At 47.7% G+C, this 14,572-nt stretch overlaps 1 protein-coding gene and 1 long non-coding RNA gene across 2 annotated transcripts in view; one reads left to right on the forward strand and one right to left on the reverse strand.

Moving 5' to 3' along the window:
• Nucleotides 1–2,297: 2,297 nt before the first annotated feature.
• On the reverse strand, nucleotides 2,298–10,804 carry LOC309358290. The gene is made up of 3 exons (XR_014163416.1): nucleotides 10,562–10,804; nucleotides 6,256–7,420; nucleotides 2,298–2,775 (listed from the first exon to the last, which is right to left on the reverse strand). It is a non-coding gene; the product is annotated as an uncharacterized lncRNA (long non-coding RNA).
• A 69-nt stretch (nucleotides 10,805–10,873) lies between these two features.
• ESAM (endothelial cell adhesion molecule) overlaps nucleotides 10,874–14,572 on the forward strand; it is a 93,268-nt gene continuing 89,569 nt past the window's right edge. The window contains exon 1 of the mRNA XM_081891155.1: nucleotides 10,874–11,016. Coding sequence (XP_081747281.1) covers nucleotides 10,974–11,016 — 43 coding nt within the window. The 5' untranslated portion in view covers nucleotides 10,874–10,973. The remainder of the gene's footprint in view (nucleotides 11,017–14,572) is intronic.

The following is a 14,572-nucleotide window of genomic DNA, read 5'->3' on the forward strand; positions in this document are numbered from 1 at the left end:
ATCAAGTCCAGCTCTCACTTCCATACATCGCTACTGGGAAAACCATAGCTTTTACTATACGGACCTTTGTTGGTAAGGTGATGTCTCTACTAATACCGCTTTTAAAAAGCACATGTAGACATACAACATTTTTCTAGTATCAGCAGTGAGTGGGATCAGCATGGAGCATGAAATCTTGCACTTTTCTGGGGCTGTACATAGCCAGAATTTCCAATCATAGTTCTCTTCTGAGTTGTATTGGCACCTGGTACATCACCTCTCTTTAATAGGAAGACATTCTCCATTACTGAGGTATAGGATACCTGAACACTCCAGACCTGGAAAGAGGCACATTGCTTCCTTACCTGTGAATGAAATCACAACTCTTGTCTTCCTGCTTTATTTCTCTACCCAACAGACTGGAGAAATTGATTTTGGGGGTAAGTTTCCTGTTGGAGTGTCACATGGATAAAACCCAGTGTTTTATTCCTACCTACCGTACTTTTCTGTGTATAAGACGTCCCCATGTATAAGACGCAAGGGCCCTTGTGCTAGCGGACAGAGAAGGTTGACCCTGCAAGTAAGTGTAAAATTGATGCAAGATAGTACACCCCCACCCCCAACTCATTCATTTAACCCAGAGGAAAAACCATGTTTGATGGTATCGAAAGCAGATGAGAGGCCGAGAAAGAGCACTGGGATTGCCTTCCCCCTTTTTGCTGTCCCGCTAAAGGTCATCCACAAGAACAACAGAGACTGGCTTTGTACCAAACTTGGATCTGAAGCCTGGTTGGAAAAGGTCCACATAATCTTTGTCCTTCAAGAGTGTCTAAACTTACTCGAGATGGTGATAGAAGCACAAACCCAAAAGGCCTATTTCTGACGTGGAAGCAGTTTTCAGAACCTCTAGACACAGGGTGGGCTTTCTCAAGACCAGCAGTGCTATCACCTTAACATTAAAAAAAACACTTTTGAACTGGAGATATCCCCCAGGAGGTTATAAATATCCAGTTGTCCCCAGGAATGAATATCATTCCTGTTTCTGTCAGCAGAGGGAGCCATGTAGTAAAAAACCGCAAAGGTTCTGCCAAGTTACAGCCCTCTGTTAAAACTACCATATTGGCCTGAATATAAGTCGCACCCTAATATAAGCCACACCTTTAAAATTCAAGCGGGGGGGAGGAGGGAAAAAAGGCAATACCCGAATATAAGCTGCTCCCTTAAAATTCTGCAGGCACACCCGTTCCATTTTACCGTATGTCTGTTTCAGCAGCGATAATCGTAAAAGCCAATTTTCGTACGGTCGCAAATTTAAGCTGCACTTTAACTTTTCACAGTCAGAATTTGGAAAAAAAAAGTGAGGCTTATATTCAGGCCAATACGGTATTATCAGTCCACGAATAGGCATTCAAGCAGCTGAATTAACTTAGGATCATAGAATTGTAGACTTAGAAGGGACCGCAAGGGCCATATACTTCAACCCCTTGCAATGCATGAATCTTCCCCCAAAGTGGAGCTGGAACCCAACACCCTGAGATAGAGTCTCATGCTCCACCAAGTGAACTTAACAGTTGGGAAGTAAGACAAGGGCCAGCAGAAATTTAGGTACATCTGTTCCTACAGGGTCAGATTTAAGGTGCTGGTTTTGACCTCTAAAGCCCTTCGCGGCCTAGGACCCTCGTACCTACAGACCGCCTCTCCCGGTATGCCCCACGGAGGACCTTAAGGTCCATATATAGCAACACCCTAGAGGTCCCGGGCCCTAAGGAAATCAGATTAGCCTCAACCAGAGCCAGGGCCTTTTCAACACTGGCTCCGGGCTGGTGGAACGCTCTGTCTCATGAGACCAGGGCCCTGCAGGATCTGATTTCTTTCCGCAGGGCCTGTAAGACAGAGTTGTTCCGCCTGGCCTTTGGCCTGGAATCAAATCGATCCGCTTTCCCTCTTCCTTTTTCCTTCTTCTGTGATGGAACTCCTATTTGGGGACTTCCTGGCTTTTTTTCTGGCCCACGTAGGACCAGTCTGGATAGTTGGCCTTGGTGAAGACTTGACGTTTTCATCCCCCCAAAAGTTTTTGATTTGAGTTCCTACTGAAATGAGGCTGCATTTTAATGTTGTATTTTAATCTTGTTTTTAAGTTGTATTTCAATCCATTGTTTTTATTATGTTAGCCGCCCTGAGCCCGGTCTTGGCTGGGGAGGGCGGGGTATAAATAAAATTTAATAATAATTTAATAATACATGCTCTAGGGAGATGCAGTTGTTTGTAAATTAAAATAACAAAAAGATTTGTTTAAATTCCCAAAACCACCTGACCAACAGCTTCTTGGCTTAAAGGAGGCTGATAATGTAAACTTTAGAATTGAAGAACTGGAAGCGGTCCCGAGAGTCATTTGGTCCACCTCATGTCTGCAAAAAACACTTCTTTCCCATTTCCAAATTTGCCCACCACCAGACAAGTTTGGGAAGCCTTGCTACAAAGAAACCAGAAGTTGGAGAGACTGTGCGTGAATCAAATATTTGTGACACAAATATGTGGGAGAAAGTTGAAAATGAAAACAGAAGGGGAAATGGAAAAGAGAAAATCGATTTGCTCAAGCCTCTAGCAGCTTATCGTTAGTACCTTGGAGAGAGAAATTGGGGCAGAGGGTTTATGTGTCATGTAGTTTTAAAATGAAACTTCTTTGTTATACAGGGATGGTTCAGTCTGCAGAACTTTACCCTTCTCTCTCCTCACTCCTCCTAAGAACAAACTCAGCTGCTGAGTACTGACAGTGCTGTAGACAAAACAGGGTCACTGAAAAACAAGAGGGAAGCATTCACTTAGTAAACTGGATCCCAGTGTTTCTGAAATACAAAAAGAAAAAGAAAAGCATGGGGGGGGGACTTCAAATCTGACCATTGATTAGTGAACATGTTTCATGAGAACAAAATACAGAGTTTGGCAGGGAGGAAGAAAGCTTGAGGGATGTGGAATGGAATGTCCAGACAGCAGGATGTGGCTGGTGGGAACCCTGAGCAAGTATACTCTGTACTGCAACATTTTGCTGTAGATCCCACCAGAGGGAACTCTCTGAGTAATGGGCAGAGGATAAAACAGGTGCTGGACTAGGACCAGGGAGACCAGAGCTCACCTTCCCAACCAGGGTCCATGATCTTTTCTTGCCCACTCCAGAACCTTTATCTCCCCCTCCAAAAAAAATCTGGAGCAGCATTACACAGCTGGAGAGCTACATCCTGGTCTGCCAGGTCATGGTCTGACACACTAACCCAGGGGTCCCCAAACTAAGGCCCGCGTCCGGATAAGGCCTGAGGGACTCGTTTATCTGGCCTGCAGCGACCCAGCCACCCACTGCCGCCGCCCGCTCTTACCGGCGCTGTGCTGCACGGCTGCCTACTTCTGGGTCAGAGGAGCACCAGAAATAGCTTGTGTGCATGTGCAAGCATTGAGCGCATGCGCAAGCGTTATTTCCGGTGCACATCCAGGTCGGAGGAGGCCTGTGCACATGCACACAAGCTATTTCCAGTGCTCTTCTGGCCCAGAAGTGCGCTGGAAATAGTGCGTGCGCCGTACACATATGGGCACGTGCTCCCCCACCCTCCGGCCCACCGCGCAATCGGCGCTGGAGACACTGGCCCGAGGTGCGGTAAGTTTGCTGACCCCTGCACTAACCACTACACTGCATAACTGAGTTTCTGTATTACGGTTCATAAGAGAAGTGTTATACAATTGATCTACCATAAAACTATCTGATCGTCTTTGGATCAGTGAGTTGCATCAGGGATAGGGGGCCTGTGGCCCTCCAAATGTTGGTAGACTACACCTCTCACTGTCCCTATCCATTTGCGGTGTTGGCACAGGGAAATGGAGGGAGTGGTTCAACATCCGAAGGCAAGGGTGGACCTTGGTAATATGCCACTTTGTGCAAGGACAACATTTGATGCCCTCCCAGCAGCCCTCTGCAGCACCAGCTTAAGATGGATAAACAACACATCACTCCTTGGGAAGAAGGTGCAAGGCTCTAGCAGGGTCCTAGAGCCCTCCCTTCTTCCCAAAGCATGATAAGTGCTTGTCCAGCTTTGGAAAAGAGGGAAGAGGACTCTAGGATCCTGCCAGACCCCTCATGCCTTGGCCTTCTGGCAGCTCCCTCCCTGCAGGAAGTGAGGTTACAGGGAACCAGGCAGAGGGCCTTCTCGGTAGTGACGCCCGCCCTGGGGGAAGCCCTCTCATCACATGTCAAGGAAATAAACAAATATCTGACTTTTAGAAGACATCTGACGGCAGCCCTGTTTAGGGAAGTTTTTAATGTTTGATGTTTTTAATATTCTGTTGGGAGTCGCCCAGAGTGGCTGGGCAAACCCAGCCAGATGGGCAGGGTATAAATAAATTATTATTATTTATTATTTCTGTTAGTCCCAAAGCCTGACAAGAGCTTACCAGGCTCTGAGACAGCGCCCTCTTCGGATGCTCACCCAGAACTCCTGGACCACTTGTGCTGCCCTAAATCCCCCTCTTCTGAAGCATCACAGGCTGCTCATCCCTGATTTATGTTTTGGAATCTTTTTGAAGTGGCTCGAGCGCTCTGTAGTTTATTTGGAAAGAGTGAAGAATCTTCCTCCCCACCACCCCACATTTCTCATTTCCAAACACTGAGCAAAAAGGATGTTGTCCCTGATCATTGCTATACTGACACTGTCTTGCTGTGGGGAGAAGTGGGCCATGTCCCCCAACAGCCCTTCCCAACCTGGTGCCCTCCAGATGTTTTAAACTGCACTTTCCACCAGCCCCAGCCGTCTGCTTGGCCAGTGGTTAGGGATGATGGGAGTTGTAGTCCAAAATATCTGGCAGAATGGAGAAGGGCATCTGAGAAGGATTTTGCCCCCAGTTTCATATAGGGATGGAAAAGAGAAGGGGCAGGCAGAAATTCTCAGATTCAGTCCCTGGCATTTCTAAATAGGTCAGGGGGGGAAACACTACCAGTCCATATAGACCAGGGTTTCCCAACCTTGCATCTCCAGCTTATCTTGGAATACATTACCCATCATCCCTGACCACTGGTCCTGCTAGGGATGATGGGAGTTGTAGTCCAAAACCAGCTGGAGACCCAAGGTTGGGACCCTGATGCAGACCATACTCTGCTTAGGTAGACCAGTGGTCTGGCTCCATATAACAAGGCTACCCAGGTACCCGTGGTGTGCAGTGAACTAGAAGTGATGAGATGAGGTCAGGGATCTTATCAGCATCACTGTTTTCATCTCTTTAGCTCTGGGGACTCTTGACATTGATGGTTCAAAATGACAGGCAATAGGTTTCTCCAGGAGGACAAAATAGATTAACATGCAGCTGGGCTGAGCAAATCTAATCTGTTCATATTTAGAGATTTGCTTAAATCCTGATTTGATTTAAGAACATGTTAAAGTTGTTACTCCACCGACCAAATCTGATTAGGCATTCACTGGATATTGCTTGTGTTCATTTGGAGGTTCATTTCACTAGCTAGTAATTATTTCAGAGGGAGAGGGATACAGATCTATTATACTTAGAGGTAAATTGCTAAATTAAGTGGTCAGCCATCTCTCCTGGGCCACTTTCCACATGGAGAGAAACTAGGCTCAGAATTGCTTTCCCCGTTCCCTATATAATAGCAGCAATAATTTTATTATTTATATGTCACCCATCTGACTGGGTTGACTCAGCCACTCTGGGAAGCTCCCAACAGAATATTAAAAACACAATAAAGCATCAAATCCTTGCTTCAGTTCATTTTCTCTTAGTGTATTCAAAGGCTGGCCCACGAACAGTGCTTCATTAGATTACATATGACCTATGTGCTACTTGGAGAGTTATGTGCTCCCCACTGTTGTGTTCTCCCCCACTTCCCCAAGTGGCAAAATGTTCCAGGGATTGTACCAGTGATGGCTGGCCCCCATTGGGGGCTGGTAAGCTGGAAGGCAAGGAGCCAAACAGTAGGGGGAGCCAGAGCCAGGCAGAGCCAGCTAATTCAACCTTTGTCCCCATCTTCCACCCTGAGTCTATAACTCTATGATCAGGTTGCCTCCTACCTTTTCTGCCAACAAAAAGCCTTAATGCTGTGACCTTTCCTTAGAAGGGTTTTGCTCCATCCCCCTGATCAGTGAGCCTTGTAAAGAGTTTGCCACATTAAAAGTCCTAATTTGCCCCCATCTCTCTCGGCCACCAACACTTATTTTTTTCTTGGAATCTCTGAACAATCTGAATGGAGAGGTCCCTACATGGAGTGTCCAGCGCAAAAGTTACCTGGAGGGAAAGATGGCCACATGCTTCTGCGCCACAAAGGACTGACATGTGAGCAACAGGGTCCAAGTTTCAGATGTAAACATTCCTTCCGATGCCAAGCATAACATTCCACAACTTTCCATGTTATGCATTTTTAAATACACAGACTAGGGAAGCATTTCTCCCTCGATCAAGCCAGGACAATTTCCCAGGACGAAGTGTGACCCAGTAGTGTGATTTGGGTGCCCCTTTTACATCCTGCCTGTTGAGAAATAACTGGTGGGAAGGGACTTTTATGGCAACCAAGAATCAAGGCCCTGCTCAGAAGTAGTAAGTGTTTATAAAACACATCTCTCTTTCCTCTGCATATTTAGGATTGAGACTAATAACTAAGCATTGCTTCATGCCTGCTGGATTAGGGCCATTAAGTGACTTGGACCTGGGCTCCTTTTCTTGCTCAACTACATAATCACTAGGCGTAAACCCAATCCTTGGGTAAACTGTGAGCAGGTTCAGTTCCTCATCTGGAAAATGGGGATAATGGCATTCTACCCTACCAGCAGCTGTATCGTGCCAACATGCTTGCTTGTAAAAGCTCTTTATGAACTGGTTGCAGAGTATTCAATGCATCCGCAAAGACTGACGGGGCTAAATCTTCTTCCTCCACTGTGGCAGGGAGATGACCCATCCTAAATGTGAGTATGCCAGGGGAAGGGGGCCACAACTGAGTAGACACTGTCAAGGCCTTTTTCAGCAGGCACTCACCAGAACTGAGTTCCGGCACCTCTCAGGTGGGTGCCACTGCCATTATAAGAGAACAAAGGAGGCTTTCATGGTGAGTTCCGGCACCTCTCTTTCAAGGAAAATAGCACTGGGCACAGCAAATGTTAGTCTAGGGGGGTAAAGGTCCCAAATTCAATCCCTGGCATTTCCAGGTAGGGCTACAAAAGACTCCTCTCTTGGACCCGGCTTCCAGGCAGTATAAACAGTGAAGTTAAAGGTTCAATGGTCTGATTCGGTATGAAATGGGACTCTTCCATGTTGTGGATAGCAAGCTTATTTTGCTCCCATTAATTCTGTTGTCCATGTGGCAATCACCTCCAAATCACTTCCTTCCCACACTCTCCACAGTCCAGATTTCCTCATACCTTCTCCTTTCCAGAGTATCCACAGCATAAGAAAATCCCTGTGGATTTTGCAAAGGAAAACGAAGGTTCAGTGTACTTAATATTCAAGGGCCATCGACTTTTGAATAGAAGCACTACGGTATACAGCCATACGGCACAGTGCTCATTTTGACTCCATGCAGTCAGGGGTGTGAGCGTTTTTGTGCTTCCAATAAGGGAGTGACACTTTCCTGCTTATTTTAGACTGAAAGTTGCCAGACTGAGAACACAGCTACGCAAAGCAACTCTGCAAACAATACGTGTGTCAGCTGAGGTGGCTTACACCTATTGAGTGTAATCTAGGGCAGCCTCCTGCAAGCTAGCAGGAGTGTAATCTAGGGCAACCTCCAGATGTTGGGTTTGGTGGGAGCTGTAATCCAAAACATCTGGAGGGCACCAGGTTGGAGAAGGATGCTGTGGAGTGTTCCCAGTTTCCAGAGAGGTATCCATGTTAGTCAGTCCCAAAAACACTGCAGCTCTGTTAAAGAGGAACACAATTAATGTAGCAGAAACTATGTGGTGTATGCAGTGTTAAGGTAAAAAAGTAAAGGACCCCTGGACGGTGAAGTCCAGTCAAAGGTGATTATGGGGTTGTGGCGCTCATCTCGCTTTCAGGCTGAGGGAGCCGGTGTTTGTCCACAGACAGCTTTCTGGGTCATGTGGCCAGCATGACTAAACTGCTTCGGGTGCAACGGATCACCATGACAGAAGCCAGAGCGCACAGAAACACTGTTTACCTTCCTGTCACAGCGGTACCTATTTATCTATTTGCACCGGTGTGCTTTTGAACTGCTAGGTTGGCAGGAGCTGGGGCAGAGCAACCGGAGCTCACCCTGTCGCGGGGATTCAAACCACCGACCTTCTGATCGGCAAGTCCTAGGCTCAGAGGTAAACCTAAAGACCACAGCCTCCCCTTGTTTAGGGAAGCTTTTAATGTTTGATACATTACTGTATTTTAATATTTTGTTGGAAGCCGTCCAGAGTGGCTGGGGAAGCCCAGCCAGATGGGCGGGGTATAAATAATATATTATTAATTATTATTATTATTATTATTATGTATATAAGACACACACACCCTTGAGTGTATAGCAGGGATAGCCAACATGCTCCCTGCAGAATTTTTTGGACTACAACTTACCATCATCTCTGATCAGTAGGTACGATGGCTGGGGCTGGTGGAAACTGGGAGTCCAGCAACATCTGGAGGGCTACAGGTTCCCCATCCTGGTGAAGAAAGAGAAAATGGAAAGCTTGAGGGCAGATGGCAGTTATATGGAAGATGTATATACCATGGCCCTGTTTGTACCAAGCACATGCTAATTTCCAAAAGTCAGCATAAAAAGCTGCCTCCATAGAATTGGAAGGGCCCCTGAGGGTCCTTTGGTCCAATTCCCTACAATGCAGGACACTCAGCTTGATCAAACATGACAGATGGCCACCCAACGCCTGCTTTTAGAAGTCCAAGGAAGGAGAGCCCACCACCTTCCGAAGGCGTTTGTACCACCGTCATACAGTTCTTACCACCAGAAAGTTCTTCCTGATAATTTAGTTTGGAATCTCCTTTCTTGTAACTTGAAGCCATTGATTTGACTCCTAGTCTCCGGAGCAGGAGAAAACCAGCTTGCTCCATCTTCCACGTGAAAGCCCTTTAGATATTTGAAGATGGCTATCATATCATATCATAGGGACATGGGTGACGCTATGGGTTAAACCACAGAGCCTAGGGCTTGCCGATCAGAAGGTCGGTGGTTCGAATCCCCATGACAGGGTGAGCTCCCACTGCTCTGTCCCTGCTTCTGCCAACCTAGCAGTTCAAAAGCACATCAAAAGGGCAAGTACATAAATAGGTACCACTCCAGCGGGAAGGTAAATGGCGTTTCCTTGCACTGCTCTGGTTCACCAGAAGCAGCTTAGTCATGCTGGCCACATGACCCGGAAGCCGTACGCCGGCTCTCTCGGCCAATAAAGCGAGATGAGCGCCACAACCTAGAGTCGTCCACGACTGGACCTAACAGTCAGGGGTCCATTTACCTTTACCTCTCATATATCTCAGTCTCTTCTTCAGGCTAAACACACCCAACCTCCTCAACTGTTTTGCATAAGGCTTGGTTTCCAGGTGATGCAATGGTTAGAGGGTCAGGTCAGGATTAGGGAGACCCAGGTTGAAATCCCCCTTTGCCTGTGAAACTCGGGTGACTTAGGCCTAGATGGCCTTACCCAGGTCTTTACCTTTAAACCAAACCTACCTCACATTGTTGTGAAGGTAAAACGACCCAGGAAGCAGTCTTATGCTGAGTTAGAATTTTAATCCTTCTAGCTTGGTAACGCCTGCCCTGGCTCACAGGGTTTCAGACAGGAGCCTCTCCCAGTCATACGTGGAGATACCATGGGGGATTGAACCTGCGGCCTTCTGCATGCCAAGCAGAGTCACCACCCTTCTCCTGAGGAGGGAGAGAACTAACTATAGCAGCCTGAGCTCCTTGGAAGAAAAGCAAAAGACAAATTAATAAATACGTAATCAACTAAACTGACAAATTCCAGCATTTTCAAGGTCTGTGCTTAATCCAGGTCTTCCCAAACTTTGCTCTACAGCTGCATTTGGACTACAACTCCTATCATCTCCAGCATAGGAGCCAACTCCTAGAGATCGAGGTCCCTTTGCCCCCCCATTAATTTTTTGAGCCCCCCCCCCTGTTTATGGGCATTGCCATTTAAATGGTGTGTGTGTGCACTGCATCTTGTGATCGGTTATGCACATAGGAGCCAAGGGGCTGAGGGAGGTCTTCTGCCTCCCCATAAAATATTTGAGCGGGGCGCCCCCCAACTTGATTGCTATTCAAATAGCGTGCGTGTGTCTCACCATGTGAATGATTATGCGGGGCGGAGCTTACCTACCCCCGCCCCCAATGTTTTATTTAAGTTGGCACCCCTGATCCCTAGGTAGCAGGACCAGTGGTCAGGGATTCTGGCGAAGATATCTACGCAGCTCGCTGACTTCTTCGTGGGTCCGAATGGAAGGATCGCGTTAGGCTTTTTTCTTTCGCCCCCCCCCCCCCCGATTCTTCAAGGCTCCACCGGCAGCGACGGCGTCAAGCGGGCAAGCTGCCATCCGCCAGCATCACCAGTTGCAGCGATATCCCAAATCGCCCCCAGTTCTCTACCTGCCTGGCGGATGCCTTGCAACTTAAACGCCCCTGCTTAGCCCCCGCCTCTGCGATCAGGAAGGGTTCAAAACAAAAAGGAACAAGAAGCCGTCGCTGGTGATCACAGTCGGCTTCCTCCAAACAAGAGCTGCAACCCGGGATCCCTTCCGCGCCTCTGGCGTCTCTAACCTCCACCTGTGCGCTCCGCCCGCTTGGCACCTGACGGAGCTCCTCCCTTTCCCCCGGGGCGCCGCCCCCTGCCCTCCCCCACCTGCCGGACACGCCCCCGCTCGAGTGGCTCCTCCCCCCTCCGGTTTCCCCGCCTCCCCCTCGCCCCAGCTCCCGGGCTCCGGCTCCTGCACCTGCTGCTGCTGCTGCTCTCGCTTTTCTCCTGGCCGCGCGTCGGGCGCCTCCTCGGGGAACGGGCGCGATGGAGCCTCTGCCGCTGGCGCTGGGATTGGCTGCGTTGCTGGGTGAGTGAGATGGTCCGGCGGGAGGGATCGGACGGAGGGCGAGGAGAGCGCGGCTCTCCACCCGGGGCGACGGGGCCCGAGCCTTCGCCCAGCCCGTCGGCCGGGGTCTCCCCTGGGCACCTCAGGTGCGCCTCCGGAGGCGCTTTCCTTCCTCCGCCTGGACGCGCCCCGGCTTGCCCCGCGTCCCCATCTCCCTGGAGTTTCCGAAGTGGCCGCGATCCTTCCCCGCGAGTAAGCTCCGTCTAGCGCAGCTGGGGACGCACTTTTTTGAGGGTGTTGATGCGTTGGATCGTGAATAGGATTGTGCTGCGCGATCCCCCGCGCCAAGGAGGTGAAGAGTGCGGGCGGCGCAGCTTTCGCTCGGCTGGATTGAAAGGCGAACTTGTGCTCTCGATCTGGTGCCCGGGGATGGCAGGGGGCTGCTCCGCTCGCTTACTGCGAATTAGTTGCCCTCCCTTAAGAACCTGGCTAATCAGCGTGCAACTGGAGTAGGGTCTTTGGTCGGTTTAGTATTTTCCCCTGCGATTGATGGAGGAAACTGAAGATCCTCTAATAATCCTCGTTAAGGATTGTCAGCAGCTGGGCAAGAACCCGGCGGTGTGAGTTCACTCCGGATTAACGCAGTAAAACCAGCTAGGCTGTAATCTTGGGCTTGGGTAGAGTTTGGATCGGAGAGAGGGCTCGCTTTAGGTGAGAATCTAGCAAGCTGACTCCTATGCGTGTTTACTTGCAGATAAATCCCACCAGTGCTGGACTTGTGCCCAGGCGCATGATTGTGACCTGAGGTCTGTGTCTGCATAGATGCTTATGCTGGCATGTGGGTGGGTGGTACCAGAGTATGGTCTGATGGTACATGAGGCCACCACCTTGCTGAAGCTAAATGGGTCTGGCTCTGGTCAGTGCCTGGATGGGAGACGACATGTATGATGCCCTATGGGCTGGGTGGTTGCAGTCAATTGCTGGTTGGTTCTGGCTAATTGCCATGTATGGGCAGTGAACGAATAGCTCTGTATGGTTCTAAAAACACCTGGAAGTCCCACTTCTGCCATAGATCCACTGCCAATGGCGAGAGCCAGCGTGGTGTAGCAGTTGTGCTTAGACACTGGAGAGCAGGGCTTTCATTCCATGAAGCTCGCTGGATGATTGTGGATCATGGCCACTTTCTCTGCCTAAGCTGCCCCTGCAGGGTTGTTGTGAGGACTGGGGGGGGGGGAGAAGAGATTTTGAGTTCTTGGAGAGAGGGCGGGCGGGCAATAAAATAAATAGGACACTTGTGTGTTTCGGTTCTGATTCCCACCCCCATCCCCAAAGGAAAAGCTTAGAAATGATCTTCACAGGATAGTGGTGAGAGGAGTCAGGAAAGATGGTTAAATGCTCTACATGGGTTGGAGAAAGCTGTTGCTGGACTCCAGCTGTTGTTAGACTACAACTCCCATCACCACTTGGCTTGTCGATTGATGAAAATTGGAAGTCTGACAACATCTGGAGAGAGCATCATATTAATCATCTAGAGGGCCACAGATGCCCTGTCTCTGCTCAGTGGGTGAGAGGTGCTTGATATCATTTGGATGTGAGCTGAGGTGCAAGTTAAACTCTCATCTAGAAGGGAAGGTTTCTTTCCTCCCTCACCCCTCCCTTTCCTTTGCTGCCTGGTTACAATAAGCCTCTGCAGCTAATCTCTCCAGTCAAGTTCTGCTCCCCTACCATTTTTCTTAATCCATCCTGAAGGAGAGGAACATTTGTTTACTTTAATCTCCTTACTGTATTTGCCAACCACCTTTTCCATAGTTCAAAGCGGCTCAGGCATTCTGAAATGCATCCATCGCATTGCCGAAACAATGTTAAGATTATACTCTTTAATCAAACACATGGAGATGTGAAATTACGCTCAACAGGCCAACGGAAACCTTAGTTAACAGAACCTGCTCTCTGGGAAAGGAGAGCCATGAGAAAACAGCCAATGCGAGTCACATTCCTGGTTACTGAGGAGTTAACAAAAGTGTTGTAAACCATGATGCGCTCTTGAATCTGGAGACAGCTTGTGGTTGTGCACTCTAAGCAGTTTGGCAGGACCTGTGTAGAATCTGTGATTATAAGTGACTTATTGACCTACTCTTTGGGAGAGGGGAGAAATTTGATTCGGTTTGCATTTAAAGGTGAATCTACCTACCGTAATTCACACTTTCTCTGGAACAATCTTGTCAGCTGTGACACAGCTACCCTTCAAAATTTGCACTGCTCTGAATTTTGCAGTGCAGTTTTTCAGCCAAGTAATGGATACGAAAATGCATATACTAAAAGCATCATGGTAATGTCTATATTAGTGGAAAATAACATACAGAATGCATTATATTAGGGGAAATGGCTTGCAAAAAAATGTGTATTTCAGGCAAAATAGCATATGAAATGTGTATATTAGGAGAAAATTGCACCAAAATGCTGGTGAATTTTCATGAAAATCAATCAGTCAATGTTTATTGCAGTCAAAAACAAAACGATGATGTAGAAATGTGGAGAGTTAAATATAGGGTTGGGGGAAAAACATGAGGAACTGAAAATGGCAGATCCACACATCCTGCAACCCCCCCCCCCCAGTTCCTTAGCAGTTTATTACCCATGCATCAGACTGTCTATTAATCATTTATGGATCCATCCTGAATGATACATTGGGGACAATTTAGGACAAATGGTCTTCAGGTTGTGAGATGTGCCTTCAGCTTGGGAATCCTCCCAGCATCATTGATATCTTTCATTTGCTTGAGAGAAGGAGAAGAGGAAGGCCAAACAGAGGAACAAGATGGGTGCATATGGATAAACGCTCCTCAACGTATAAAACTAGGAGCAAAAGACCATCCGGCTTGGGATTTAAGGTGAAAAAGCACTCAATCACTTTTTCACCACTTGTTGCTTCCACACAGTCTGCACGTTTCCCTCATAATCCTGTTCTAATAGCGGACTGAGTGTGATATTCTACTTCTAAGAGCACTGATAGTGTGCAGTTGTATTGTTTTTACTTGCTGTGCAGATTTTTGTTATTTCATGGAGCATCTTGTGAGTAGCTGTTGGATGGTGTTGAGGTGGTAACTAGTGATAACATCTGTCTAATGATGGGAGGAGAGAGAGAAATTGAGCACAGGAAACCAACTTTAATGCCCAATTGGTTTAAGTGAGAGCATTTGACTCGTGGTGGTCACTAGAACTAGAAACGCAAACTATTGTTAGCGTGTCAGATTTTTCCTGGATAGTGAAAATGACATGGTGTGTGTGTGTGTAAATGACTAATTTAGTTTCGTTAATGTCAATGGGTCTACTCAAGTAGAATAATGTTCTCTTATATGAAGACTGCAGCCACAGAATTGTATCCAATTGAAATTAGTGAACTTTAGTTAGTCAAGTCCATTAACTTCAATGGGTCGACTCCAAGTACAACTAGCATTAGATACAACCCACAGATTTTTATTTGTTAGTACTGAAAATACAAGTATATAAAGCTGTCATTTTTTCCTGTCTGTCTCTGGTGCTAGCATATTTCAGTATAGAACCCTATGCCAGTTCT

This window comes from Podarcis melisellensis, assembly GCF_964234715.1.
Source record: "Podarcis melisellensis genome assembly, chromosome: 15".
Classification (NCBI taxonomy): Eukaryota; Metazoa; Chordata; class Lepidosauria; order Squamata; family Lacertidae; genus Podarcis; species Podarcis melisellensis.